The sequence below is a fragment of the Halichoerus grypus genome, chromosome 4 (genome assembly GCF_964656455.1).
Source record: "Halichoerus grypus chromosome 4, mHalGry1.hap1.1, whole genome shotgun sequence".
Classification (NCBI taxonomy): Eukaryota; Metazoa; Chordata; class Mammalia; order Carnivora; family Phocidae; genus Halichoerus; species Halichoerus grypus.
The window spans coordinates 161,253,088-161,264,865 of NC_135715.1; the positions used below are offsets into that span (position 1 = coordinate 161,253,088).

Sequence of the window (11,778 nt, forward strand, 5' to 3'; positions counted from 1 at the left end):
ACTGAGCCACCCAGGCACCCCAAAGATTTTATTGTTAAGTAATCTCTACACCCAATGTGGGCTTCGAACTTACAACCCCAAGATTAAGAGTTGCACACTCCACCGACTGAGCCAGCCAGGCACCCCTTACAAAGGATATTTTAAAGGATACAAATGAACAGCCAGATGAAGAGATACCTAGGGCAAGGTCCAGAAGGGTCCCAAATGCTGGCGCTTCTTTCTCCATGGAGTTGAAGGTGTGTACCCTCCTGGCATGTAGATGTGTTCACCAACCCAGAAGCAATCCAAACTCTTTTGGTTCAGGTTTTTATGGAGGCTTCATTACATAGGCATTGATTGATAAAAGCATTGATTAAAGCACTGGCAAATGATTGTTAACTCAACTTCCAGACTTTTCTCCCTCCTCTGAGATTGCGGATGTTGGGCTGAAAGTTCCAACCCTCTAATAACGTGGTTGGCTCCCCTGGTAACCAGTACCCCCTCCTTAGGTGCTTTCCAAAATCACCTTATTAACACACTCTCAGGTGTGGTTGAAAGAGGTTGTGTTAATGAAAAGCGAAAGCCACTCTCTTCACATTTGTGCTCCAGAAATTACAATGGTTTTAGGAGTTCTGTGCCAGAGACCGGGGATGAAGACCGAATATATATTTCTTATTATGTCAAAATATCACAGGCACTGAGAGGGTAGCCGTGGCCCCACTCTGCCATCCTCTCTTCAGAGGAATCTCCATTGTTGTCCCAGCCCATGGGGAAAGGTGAAGACTGACATGGTTTTGGTCATCTGCTTGAGAAACTTCTGGAAAGTTAGCAAATGATGCAACAGTGAATAAAGCTGGCTTTGATTTAAACTAAACATTAATTGTAGCAATAGCATTCTCTCAAAGTTGAAAATTGCTTCACTTTGATCCAACTCTGTAGATCATGATTTAGCATCAAAAAAGGGGACAATCACAAAGTGTATTTTGTTCCTCTTTCCTCCTATGGCATTAGACCTAGCAGTTTTAAAGGAAAGGCTGAACCTGAGGATCTCCGCACCAGCTCCATTCTAAGACTCCCTCTTCTGCTTCATGTGGAACCCACACAAATTCCAATCTAAGCCATTCTGTTTTGTTCAACATAATCTTCCTTTGATGTTTTTTTTTTTTCTTGTTTGCTACACATCATGGTCCTTTTCCTTAATTTTTCACCTTTAGGAGATGGAGTTGATTGGCAAAGTCAAGAGAAAGAAAAGAACCAAGACAGACAAGTCCAAGGCGCCCAAGGGGAGGAGAGAAGGAAAGGTCCAGAGGGAAGCAGAGGCCGCTGTAGGTAAGGGAGTGTGCCCTTGACAAACAACCCAGGAAAAGACACCTAATCGGGGATGGGAGGTGTCACAGAGAATCAGCATGAATCCAATGGGACAAACTACCTGTTTTGAGTCTTTTTAACTATCTCTGGCTAAGATGCCGTTGCAGCCTTACTTCATGTCAGTATCTTAGGAGAGAGAGGAGAGAAGAAACCAGCGTTGCCTAGAGACCTGTGATCAAGAGAGGAAATAATAATGATAATAGCACCTATTTACTGAATACCCACTGTATTAAGAGCCCGCATAAATGACATCATGAAATCCCCAAAACATCTCCATTAAAGTAAGCATTATTATTGTATTGTGTAGTGGTTGAGGCCTGAGAGAGATAGGGTGGCTTGCATAAGATCAAACAGACTGAACAGGAAATGGTGGACCCAGAGTCTGACCCTACCATTTGATTCCAAGTACATGTTCTTACCATGGCCTCTATGAACGAATAACTATCATAATTTGAGAATTGGGCAGTGAAAGCATTTGGGAAGGGGAAGGATGAAACAAGCTGTGAATGATTACCCCAGCTGCCATTTTTCATCTTGGTTTCCTATATTGCACCTTCCAAGGAATTTAGAATCCCATGCTTCTGAAGACCTTCTTTAGCTTAAAACTTAACACCCATTCTTTCCTGGCCACATGATTTAGAAGACCCTCCAGACAAATCAAAGACTGTCAGAAAGGATGACATTGGATCGTCTCCTGGGCCCAATCTATTTTTGAGATTTGCTTTTTAAAGTCTTGCTGACCTTACATTGTTGTAGCCCATGACTTGGGTTGCATTGGCAGGACTGGGGAAAGGAAATACTTGTGGTCCCCAGAGGTGAACTGAGGAAGAGTTCCTAGAGTATGGAAGGCTTAAACTTTGCCAGGTTACAAAGCTGTAACCTCAAGCCAGACTCTTGAGGCTTGACTTTCCATTTGTGTCTATAGTTTTCCCCTCTGGAGAGTCTTGCTTCTACCATAGGTCAGGGTGAAACAGAACTTTTTTTAGTAGCAAGACTATTGAATTACAGTTGATCCAAATAGGATAAGGTAGTTTCTCAAAGGGTGGTCTGTGGACTACCCTTCTCAAAACACTTGGAGTGGTCGTTAAAATGCAGATTCCTAAAGAATCGGACTCTAGGAGTGGAGCTCAGGAATCTACACCCCAGGTGATTCCATTGCACACTGAAGTTTAAAAGCTACTGAAAAGGATGCAGAGATCACATTTATTTAGCTACAACTCTGTCCCCAATTGTTCTTCTCCAGGAAAGTCAAAGGAATCAAAGGCTGAAAAGAAATCAGAGTTAATTCCCAAAGAAAGAAAACCAAGAGCCAAAAGGAAAAGGACACAGAAGGAAAGGAATCTGGAACTAGCAGAGCTGAGTGGCCCTGATGTCATTAACTCTAAGGAAACAGAAGACACTTCAGATAGAGGTTTCTCTCCTGCAGATTCTGTTATAGAGGACCCTTGGCTTTCCCTCAAATATGATGCTCCGGAGAGCCAAGTGTCCATAGATGGAAGATCATCACCCACCCAGACTGTACCGGTCGCTGGAAACATGGAATCTAAAGAAGAAAGAAGTTACGAGGACCCTTCCAAAGTAAGGTCCAATATTCTCACCTTGGCCAGAGAGATTTCTCTTCTCATTGGTGCAACTGCAGAGGTGGGGAAAACTGCCCTGAATCATATTGCAGTAACTGAAACAGTGCTACTAGAACATGTTTTTATTTGTTCTATTCTATTTGACCCTGTAAGAAGCCAGAGCTGATCAAAGACAGAGTGGCAAAGCCCCTCTGAAATGATGCATTCTGTGAGGGTCCCAAAATGCCACAACATATACTCATCCCATAAGGAGCAGGAAGTTGGCACGGGCCTCACAGTTACAGGGAAAGATGGATTCTGGCCATCAGAGCCAAGCACATATCTTTTTTTTTTTTTTTTTGAGAGAGAGCATGAGCAGAGAGAGGGAGAAGCAGACTCCCTGCTGAGCAGAGCCCGACACGGGGCTCGATCCCAGGACCCTGAGATCATGACCTGAGCCAAAGACAGCCGCTTCACGGACTGAGCCACCCAGGTGCCCCCCCAAGCACATATCTTTGACTTGGCCAGGAGTTCATGTTTTGTTTGCCTCCCAAAGGCTATGCAAATTCGTCCTTTCCTAATCTGCTTTTCTGTGGCACATGGCTGGGCCACGGGCAGCTTACACACACGTATCTATCTCTCTTTACAAGGTGCTGTGGCATATAAAAGTAATTTTGTTCCAAGAGCCTTGATTCTAATGTCAAGTATTTAAGAGAAAAACTGAGTGAGCATAAGGAAAATTACCCTCGAATATCCCTGCAGTGAATTTTTAAAAATACCATACAGAGAAATTTCTCAATAAGACCAACACAACCAATTTTTCCTCTGCTGTTGGAATAAATCACAATTTTTTTCCACCGGGATGAATGAAGGTGCTGAACTGCATTTAGAGGTTTTGTTGTAGGGGAGAAAAAAGAGTATCTTTAAACACTACAATTATACCCACAGCTAAACTGCTATGGTTAAACCCACATAAATTACATGTGCATATGGTACAACTCTGCTGAATCTCATTTAATCTTTATAGCCACACTTGTGAGTCAGATGTGATTATCCCCATTTCACAGACCTAGAAACTGAGGCATGGAGATAAGTGTCCCAGTTGCCAGAAGTTACAAAACCATCAAGCGGTAGAGCCAAGACTTAGATCCAGGTCCTTTGACTCTAAAATTAAGGCTCTTGTCAGTTTTAAATTATTTTGTTTTTCTTTATTTTATTGCCCATGGTCTACCAAAAAGGATTTCAGAAAGATTTTTCTTTTATAGTTCCCAATCCTCCCGGCTGCCTAGACTATGGAATGCTGCTCTATACCGCAGATGAAAATTTTTACCTGTGGGCAGAACTTTCCTGAGCCTGGTAGAGAATCAGAATTTCTTAGATGTATTGTCAACCCATAGTACTGCGCTGCGCTGCACAGGCTAAAAAGCCAGGAAGTTTCACCCCAAGCTGGACACACAGAGCCCCCATGGAAGAGTTGCGTTCAAAGCTTCCCTCGTGGGCATATTTCTGGCAGTGGCGGGGGTGTTAGGGAGAAAAAGAAAGCTAAGACATCCTTCACAGAAGCTGAGAGAACCTTTCGTTGAAAAAGTGGGTTTGCATGGGATTAAATGTGAGTCTAACACATTTACATCTAAGACCACCCCTGGTAAGTAGCCTTTATCTAGAACCTGTGGTTCCCAGCCCTGGCTTCACAAGGATCACCTGAGAAGCTTTTTAAACCCACCCAGGCCTCCCACCTAGGTGTTCTCATTTAATTGGCCTGGGTGGGGCCTGGGCCTCAAGTAATTTTTTAAAAGCTCCTTGCGAGGTTGTGAAGTGCAGCTAGGGCTGAAAACTCCAGACTTAGGATGGGCCAGACATTATTTTGGCACTTTCGCTATTTCAATTAATCCCGGTAACAGCCCCAAGGGGGAAGACAGTATCAGGGACATTCAGTTGTGACCTCCAAATCCTGAAGCAAGTGAGAGACTTGGACCCAGGCCAGTCAGACCCTAGAGCTCGAGGCCGAGGCTGCAGTCAGTGTGGAAACCAGTCCAGGACGCCGTCTCTGTGAGGGGCGACACCCTCGGACACCGAGGGCTGTGGAGGAGGCCTCGCCCCTGAGACCCCTGAGACGGGCTCCGCCTTGCACTAAGAACGCCCTGGTTCCGTAGGCCCTCCTCACCGAGAGGGAGCGACAGGGAGCTTCCCGGGACAGGCTGCGAGCCCAGACGGCCGAGCGGCGCCGCTCGGAGGTGGAGAGGACAAGAGGGCAGGAAGCACGGCGGCGGCTCCTGCAGGAGCAACTGCAGAGGGCGGAGGAGATGAAGGAGGACCTGGAGCTGGAGCTGCGCGCCCGCGCCCAGGAGAAGCGGTGGGTAGGGCGCCCGAGCCCGTGACTGCGCTGGGAGGCAGCAGGAGAAGGCCGGGGTCGACCTCCACTAGCGACAGAGCTGGTTCTGAGGCTCAGGCCCACATCCCGTTTTTCTCTGTGCTCTGTCCAAAGATAAGGGGAAGTGTCCTGACCGGGACGGTTACTCCAGTTACACGTTCCTGGGATCTTCCTGGAAGGGCTTTGTGACGCGGCCCCGCGAGCGCTTGTTGAGCCCCTGTGCCCGTCTGCATTGTCCTAGATTCTTGCAGAGGTCTTGACTCATTTCATCTCATCTTTACGACAACCCTGTGAGACCTCCAGAGTTTTAAAATTCATCTTGTAAGAATGGAAAATGAGGCTCTGGGAACCCAGTACCCCTGCCCCAGAGCACAGAGCCGTGTGGTGAGACATGAGGCTTCTAGCTCCAGGGCAGCTGTGTTCGTGCTTCTGCTCTGTGCTCAGGCTTCCCTGGGACACCCAGTGCCCTCTGAATGGGATGCCCCCGTGGCCTGTAGCTGCAGAGCCCCCACGGCGGCGGCGGGGGCACTGCCCGGTGGCCAGTCTCACAAGGATGTCCCAGTGTTTGCTGCCATTTCCCTGGCCATCCTGTGGCTTTTTTCCCAGCCTGAGGAAAGAGAGACTCGAAGAAGAACGGCGGCGGCAGGAGGAGGAGGCGAGGATGCAGCAGCTTCAGTTGCAAGCGGCCCAGGAGAGAGTCCGGCGGCAACGGGAGGTGTTCCGGAGGAAACTGCGAGAACTGCAGAGAACAAAGCAGCAGGAGGAAGCCGAGAGGGCTGGTGAGGAGGGCTTCTGGAGCAATCTGCATCTCCTATCTGGGGCAGAAGTATTTTTATCCCACTGTGGGTGTTCATTTGAATCTCCCCAGAGTTATTCCTATCCTAAGCCTTAGTGTGTGAAGCACTCCAAGTGTATAAGCTCTTTTTTTTTTCCCCGAAGTGATTAATATGTGTGACCACAGTGAGTTGAGATAGATCAAAATAAGACAGACTCACTTGTGGAAATGACTCGGGCCCTACTCCCATCCAGTCGCCTCCTGAACTGGGATCCTGCCCCTCCCGTTGCCCCTTTAGCCTTGCTCCGGAGCCGCCTGCATTGGAGACAGAGCCCTGCTCCTTGCTCCTTTCCCTAGCAGACGGCAACAAACATCTGGCTAGCTTCGGGGCAGCCTTTCAGGGGCTGACCCGTAGAATCTCTGTAGCCTCACTTGAGAGGCTCAGCAGGTGTCAGCAGATGACACTCTCTAGGCTGCTCAGTTCCACTGAGTGAGCACACGATTTCTCCAGGCCCCGATCTGACGCCTCTCCTCAACTACCTGCATACCACCCATGAGCACCCCAGGCTCTGGAAAATTCTCCGCCAAGGTTTTGTACTCATTGCGCAGTGCACTGCACACAGTAGGTGCTTGATAAAGGACTCTTAAATTTGTAAATTGACCCCAACATGATCCCCACAGAGGAGCTGGCAGCGTGCTGGCAGGTAAGCTACACCAGTATCTCGGGGGGAGGCCCTGGGAATCAGACTTGGGAGTTGGATCCGAGAACTTTCTTCAGTACTGAGACCTCTGCTGAGCCCACCCTCCTTTTCTATTCTGCAGAGGATGAGAAGCAGAGGCAGAAGGAATTGGAAATGCAGTTAACAGAGGAGGAAAAACACCTGCTGGAAATGGCTGAAGAAGAACGGCTGGAGCACCAGCAGAGGAAACAGGAAGCTGGAGAGAAGGCTCAGCTGGAAGCAGAGGCGAGAAGGCGAAGGGGAGAGGAGGCCGCAAGGCTGGATCTGGAGGGAGCCATGACACGAGCTCAGGAAGAAGCCAGGTAGGGGATATTCGGGAACAGTTGCCACAGGGGGATTGTTTCCCTGGTGCTAGTACCAAACTTGCACCGCCTTTGGACAAGAGCAGTTCTCCCACTTTCCATAAGCATGATTTGGAAGAACTAAAAAACAGATTCTTTTGCGGTGTCACAGAATTTCTTCATGGCTTATAGAACTTGTATTGAAGCTGGAAGGGAGTTTAGATTTCATCTCTCCCAGCACTCTGGTTTACAGATGAAAAAATGGAGTCCCAAAGAAGGGGAAGGAACTTGATCAAGGCCGAAGAGTGAGTTGGGGGCTGTGCCAGGACCACATCTAAGACCCCCTGATTCGGAACCACTACCCTTCTCCGTATTTTTTGGTTACCTCTTACGCGCCAAACACTCTTCTTCTGGACACTGGGAATTCAGAAGTAAACAAAAGAGATGTCTCTTCTCCCTTGGCATTTCCATTCTAGGGCTGGGGGTAGGGAGACAAATATTTTTTTTTAGCTGGCAATAGATGCTAGACAGAAAAGGTTTTAAACATGTGATAGGATTGCAGGAGGTTTGGTTTAGATTGGTCGGCCAGGGCAAAACTTCTCAGAGAAAGTGTTCTATAAGGAGAAACCTGAATGACAAAGAGTTAGCTGCATAAACATCTGGGAGAAAAATATTCCAGCAGGTAAACAGGGAGTGCAAAGGTTCAAAGGAAGGAATGAAACTGGCACATTGGGAGAATAAAAGGAAGTCAGTATGGCTGGAACTAAGTGAACAAGGCACGAAGAATACTTCCAAGATGAGGTCAGAGAAGTAAGCGAAGACCAGACCTCATGAAAGCCTTGTTTGGAGAAATAGTGCAGAACTAATTATCAGGGGCCAGTGGCATTTTCCCCCGCTCTGTTCTTTTACAATAGTAATGATCATTTCATCTTTCTGATAATAGAGTTTCTTGAGCAATGTGGTTTCCACTGACTCTTTAAAAGCTAGATCCTCTATAGTTGCTTTCTCATGAATTTCCACTCCTTAGTGAAAGCAACAAATAGACATCCCTCTTTAGAACCAACAAAACTGAAGGGTATAGAAGCATGACACAGAAAACCGTGTGAGTCCAATCTTGACTGTAAACAGTTTACCCCCCTGAAATATATTTTCTACAACTTAAGCTGAATCTAAGCTAGTAAGTACTCTTTAGGGGACCAGGAAGAGAAGGCAGCCAGAACAATTCTATTTCAAGGTTTTCCACCGAACCCTGAGTTGTTCCACTCCTGGACTTTACTCAACTGTTGGGTTCCACCACCGCCCCCCCGCCCCCCAGCTGTTATGTGAATTAAAAAACAGATCATTAGAGAAGTCTTGATTCAAATTCAAAATTATGTATTCCATATATCACAGTGGCAGGACTGGGTTCGTAAGTATTGAGACCAAAAGCAAGCTAAACAATTGTGTAAAGCTAGTCCCAGGGGCTGAGAGCAGAAAACCAAGTGACTACAGCGGTGTGAGAGGTAGAGCCTCACTCCACCAGGGCTTAGAACTTGACGCCAGCTGGCTGTATTTCATCTTCACTTGTGTGACATTGGCGCAGGTACTTTAACTTCTTTCTCTGGCCTGTTTCCTCAGCTCTAAAACAAGGGAGTCCCTTCCAGCAATACGAGTGTAAGAACTGCTAGCTTTTGCTTTGCCAGTAGAAGGCTCATGAAACTCCAAAACTCATGTGTAAAGTTACTAAACAGAGTATGATCTTCCACTAAAATGCAAGATCAGTAGCCCCAAGTCTAACTGATGTTTGCTCAAATCCAAAGTTATTCTACTAGCTTAGAAGGGCAATTTCTAGGATGCTTAATCATATTGGGATTGTGGATGGGTTGTCTCCTTAGGCAAAAAGCTGCTTTGGAGAAACATCTTCATTTCCATCAAGAACTCTGTAAGGAAGCCAGTGCCCTGCGGTGGACACACAACATTTCCAGATCGTGGGTCTACTCGTACTTCCAGTTCCTACACATACCCAGACCTTAAGGCTAGAAGAAAACTAAAAAGTAAGTTGGGAGGTAGTGACAGAAAAAGAGAAACTTCTATAATGATGTCCCATTTCATCTGGTTCACCTCAACCCACACCTCACTTCACTCTAGGACCTCCATTCCCACCACCTCTCCCGACCACATGAGTGACTTAACTCATTTAAACTGTTCACTCACCTAAATCCTTTATGTTCTCTAGAACCACATAAATCCAGAAGCTTTGGTGCCTAAAACTGGCCAATAATTTCATTTGTTGTTTGAATTTCAGTAAATTCAGTTGAATTTCAATTAGTAAGACTTACATCATCTTAAAAGATGGTCAAAGTATTTCACTTCACAATGTGTCTGAAAGAATTGCAGATGCATGGAAATTCGATAATGCAAACAATTCTGAATAAGCTAAGCAGTTAGTTCATATATTGAGAACTTTATTGTCTCTTTAAAAGGCAAAACCACATCCATTTCAGCCTAAGAATCTAAAATGTAATGTCCGTTTAAAACAAGGTAATCACGGGGCGCCTGGGTGGCTCAGTCATTAAGCGTCTGCCTTCGGCTCAGGTCATGATCCCAGGGTCCTGGGATAGAGCCCCGCATCGGGCTCCCTGTTCCACGGGAAGCCTGCTTCTCCCTCTCCCACTCCCCCTGCTTGTGTTCCCTCTCTTGCTGTGTCTCTGTCAAATAAATAAAATCTTTAAAAAATAAAAAAAATAAAACAAGGTAATCACTTGATAAATGTTCATTTGAGCAAAATGAGCTGTTTTGTTGAGAGTATTCTCACTTCCTCAAAATATAGATTCTAGAGCTGCACTGGCCAATAAGTAGCCACATGTTAATATTAAAACATTCAAAGTAGCCATATGTAACTATTTTAATGTACATTAAAACATTCAGTTCTCCAGTCACACTAGCCATGTTTCAAGTGCTCAACAGCCACATGTAGCTCCTGGCTACCTTATTAGACAGTGCAGATGCAGAACATTTCCATTCTCACAGCAAGTTCTACTGGACAGCACTGTTCTAGGCCCCTGGTAATTATCAAATCTGGAGGGTTTGTTCCTGTGCCTTTAAGATCCAACCACTCACATAATGTCCCCACTTTTTTTTAAGATTTATTTATTCATTTATTTAGAGAGAAAGAGAGAGCATGTGGTGGGGTGGGGCAGAGGGAGAGGAAGTCTCAAGCAGACTCCGCACTGAACAGAGAGCCCAAAGTGGGGCTCAATCTCACAACCCTGAGATCACGACCTGAGCTGAAACCAAGAGTCTGACGCTCAACACACTGCGCCACCCAGGCACCCCCATAACTTCCCCGTTTTTTAAAATCATACTGACACTATTAAGGTATAGTCTTGATTAGATAATTCTTCTTTAACATCTCTTTAAATATCAAGTATCTAATTAAAGTACCTATCCTAGAATGATCATTAAAAGGGATGAAAGATCTTTACAAGCAAGATACGTAAGAGGATGTTAAAGCAAGCAGTATCTGAACCTGAATTTTCCCAAATCTCCTTTGTGGGAAATTCCTCTATACTCCACGGCCTGCAACTGAAAAACAGTATTTGCAGATGATTCCCTCAAAATTTCTCACCAAAACTTGTAAAGTATTTGCTCTCTACAGGAACTGTACTTCTACAATCCAGAAGTCAAGCTTAATTTTGATTCTGTAGTGCTATTATTGGACTTGCTTAGATTTGATGCTTATTTTTAACTTCTTGCTTTATGTAAAACAGAAATAAAATGGCCAAAATACTGGCTATCAGTCATAGTGATTTTAAATACGTCACAAACTTTTTCTCAAAACTGTCCATCCTACTTGCACATCCATTCATTCATTCAAGTCATTCAGTAATGCTTAAGCAGATGAGAAAGGAGCACGTCAAATAATACAGAAGAGCACGCAAGGAAAACACCCTTGTGGGGGAAATTACCATTACCAACTTTATTTTCTCCCTTCTTTTACAAATTTAGGATGTTGCAGTCAAGCACCAGTTGGAGTGGCTACACTAAATGTTATTCAAGGTCCCTTTCCAAATCTGATGTCCTATAAAATTGTTGCTGTGAAAGTCCTATTTTATCAGCACTACTACACCAGATAAGCACATTTTACTAAGTTAACCATAGCAGAATGCAGTGTATTTAGAAGAATTCGATAAACTAAAAAAATAAGATGATTTCCCCAGTAGCTAAGCTCCACCACCTAAATGCTAAGAGCTTTCAGACAGAGATGCAAACAAAATTAAGATACCAAACTACATACGCATTTTGAATAGCTCAAATAGCCTGTCAAGTTTGTTACTCAGGCCTGACAGAAATACGCAATTAGGATTTTCCAGAAATGGACCCCATTCCTAGTCACTATTTAATATAATAAATGCCAGGGGACAGTCTAAATGCTCTAATTTACCTTAACTATACATGTACAATACAAATAATTTTTCAGTTAGGATCAGACGTAGGAATTTATAAGGCAAGCCAATTATTTTTTAACAGGTGACTTGAGTAGGGTATTTAAGCTGTAACGGTTTATAAAATTAGAGATAGGTTTTATTTGCTCTTCTAAAGTACTCAGATGACATTCTACCTGGAATAACATGAAATTGGATTATGTGTATGCATACATATACTAAATTCTGTGATTTGTTAAAGAGTTAAAAGGTTAAGCCCTCTAATAGGCACTAATTTGGTA

The 11,778-nt window shown here is 44.9% G+C and overlaps 1 protein-coding gene across 1 annotated transcript in view; it reads left to right on the forward strand.

Moving 5' to 3' along the window:
* The window catches only part of KIAA2012 (KIAA2012 ortholog), a 102,849-nt gene extending 91,479 nt beyond the window's left edge, over positions 1-11,370 (forward strand). Inside the window, exons 17-22 of the mRNA XM_036098612.2 lie at positions 1,194-1,308; positions 2,591-2,925; positions 5,060-5,259; positions 5,884-6,056; positions 6,875-7,094; positions 8,948-11,370. Coding sequence (XP_035954505.2) covers positions 1,194-1,308; positions 2,591-2,925; positions 5,060-5,259; positions 5,884-6,056; positions 6,875-7,094; positions 8,948-9,086 — 1,182 coding nt within the window. The 3' untranslated portion in view covers positions 9,087-11,370. The remainder of the gene's footprint in view (positions 1-1,193; positions 1,309-2,590; positions 2,926-5,059; positions 5,260-5,883; positions 6,057-6,874; positions 7,095-8,947) is intronic.
* The last annotated feature ends 408 nt before the right edge of the window (positions 11,371-11,778 follow it).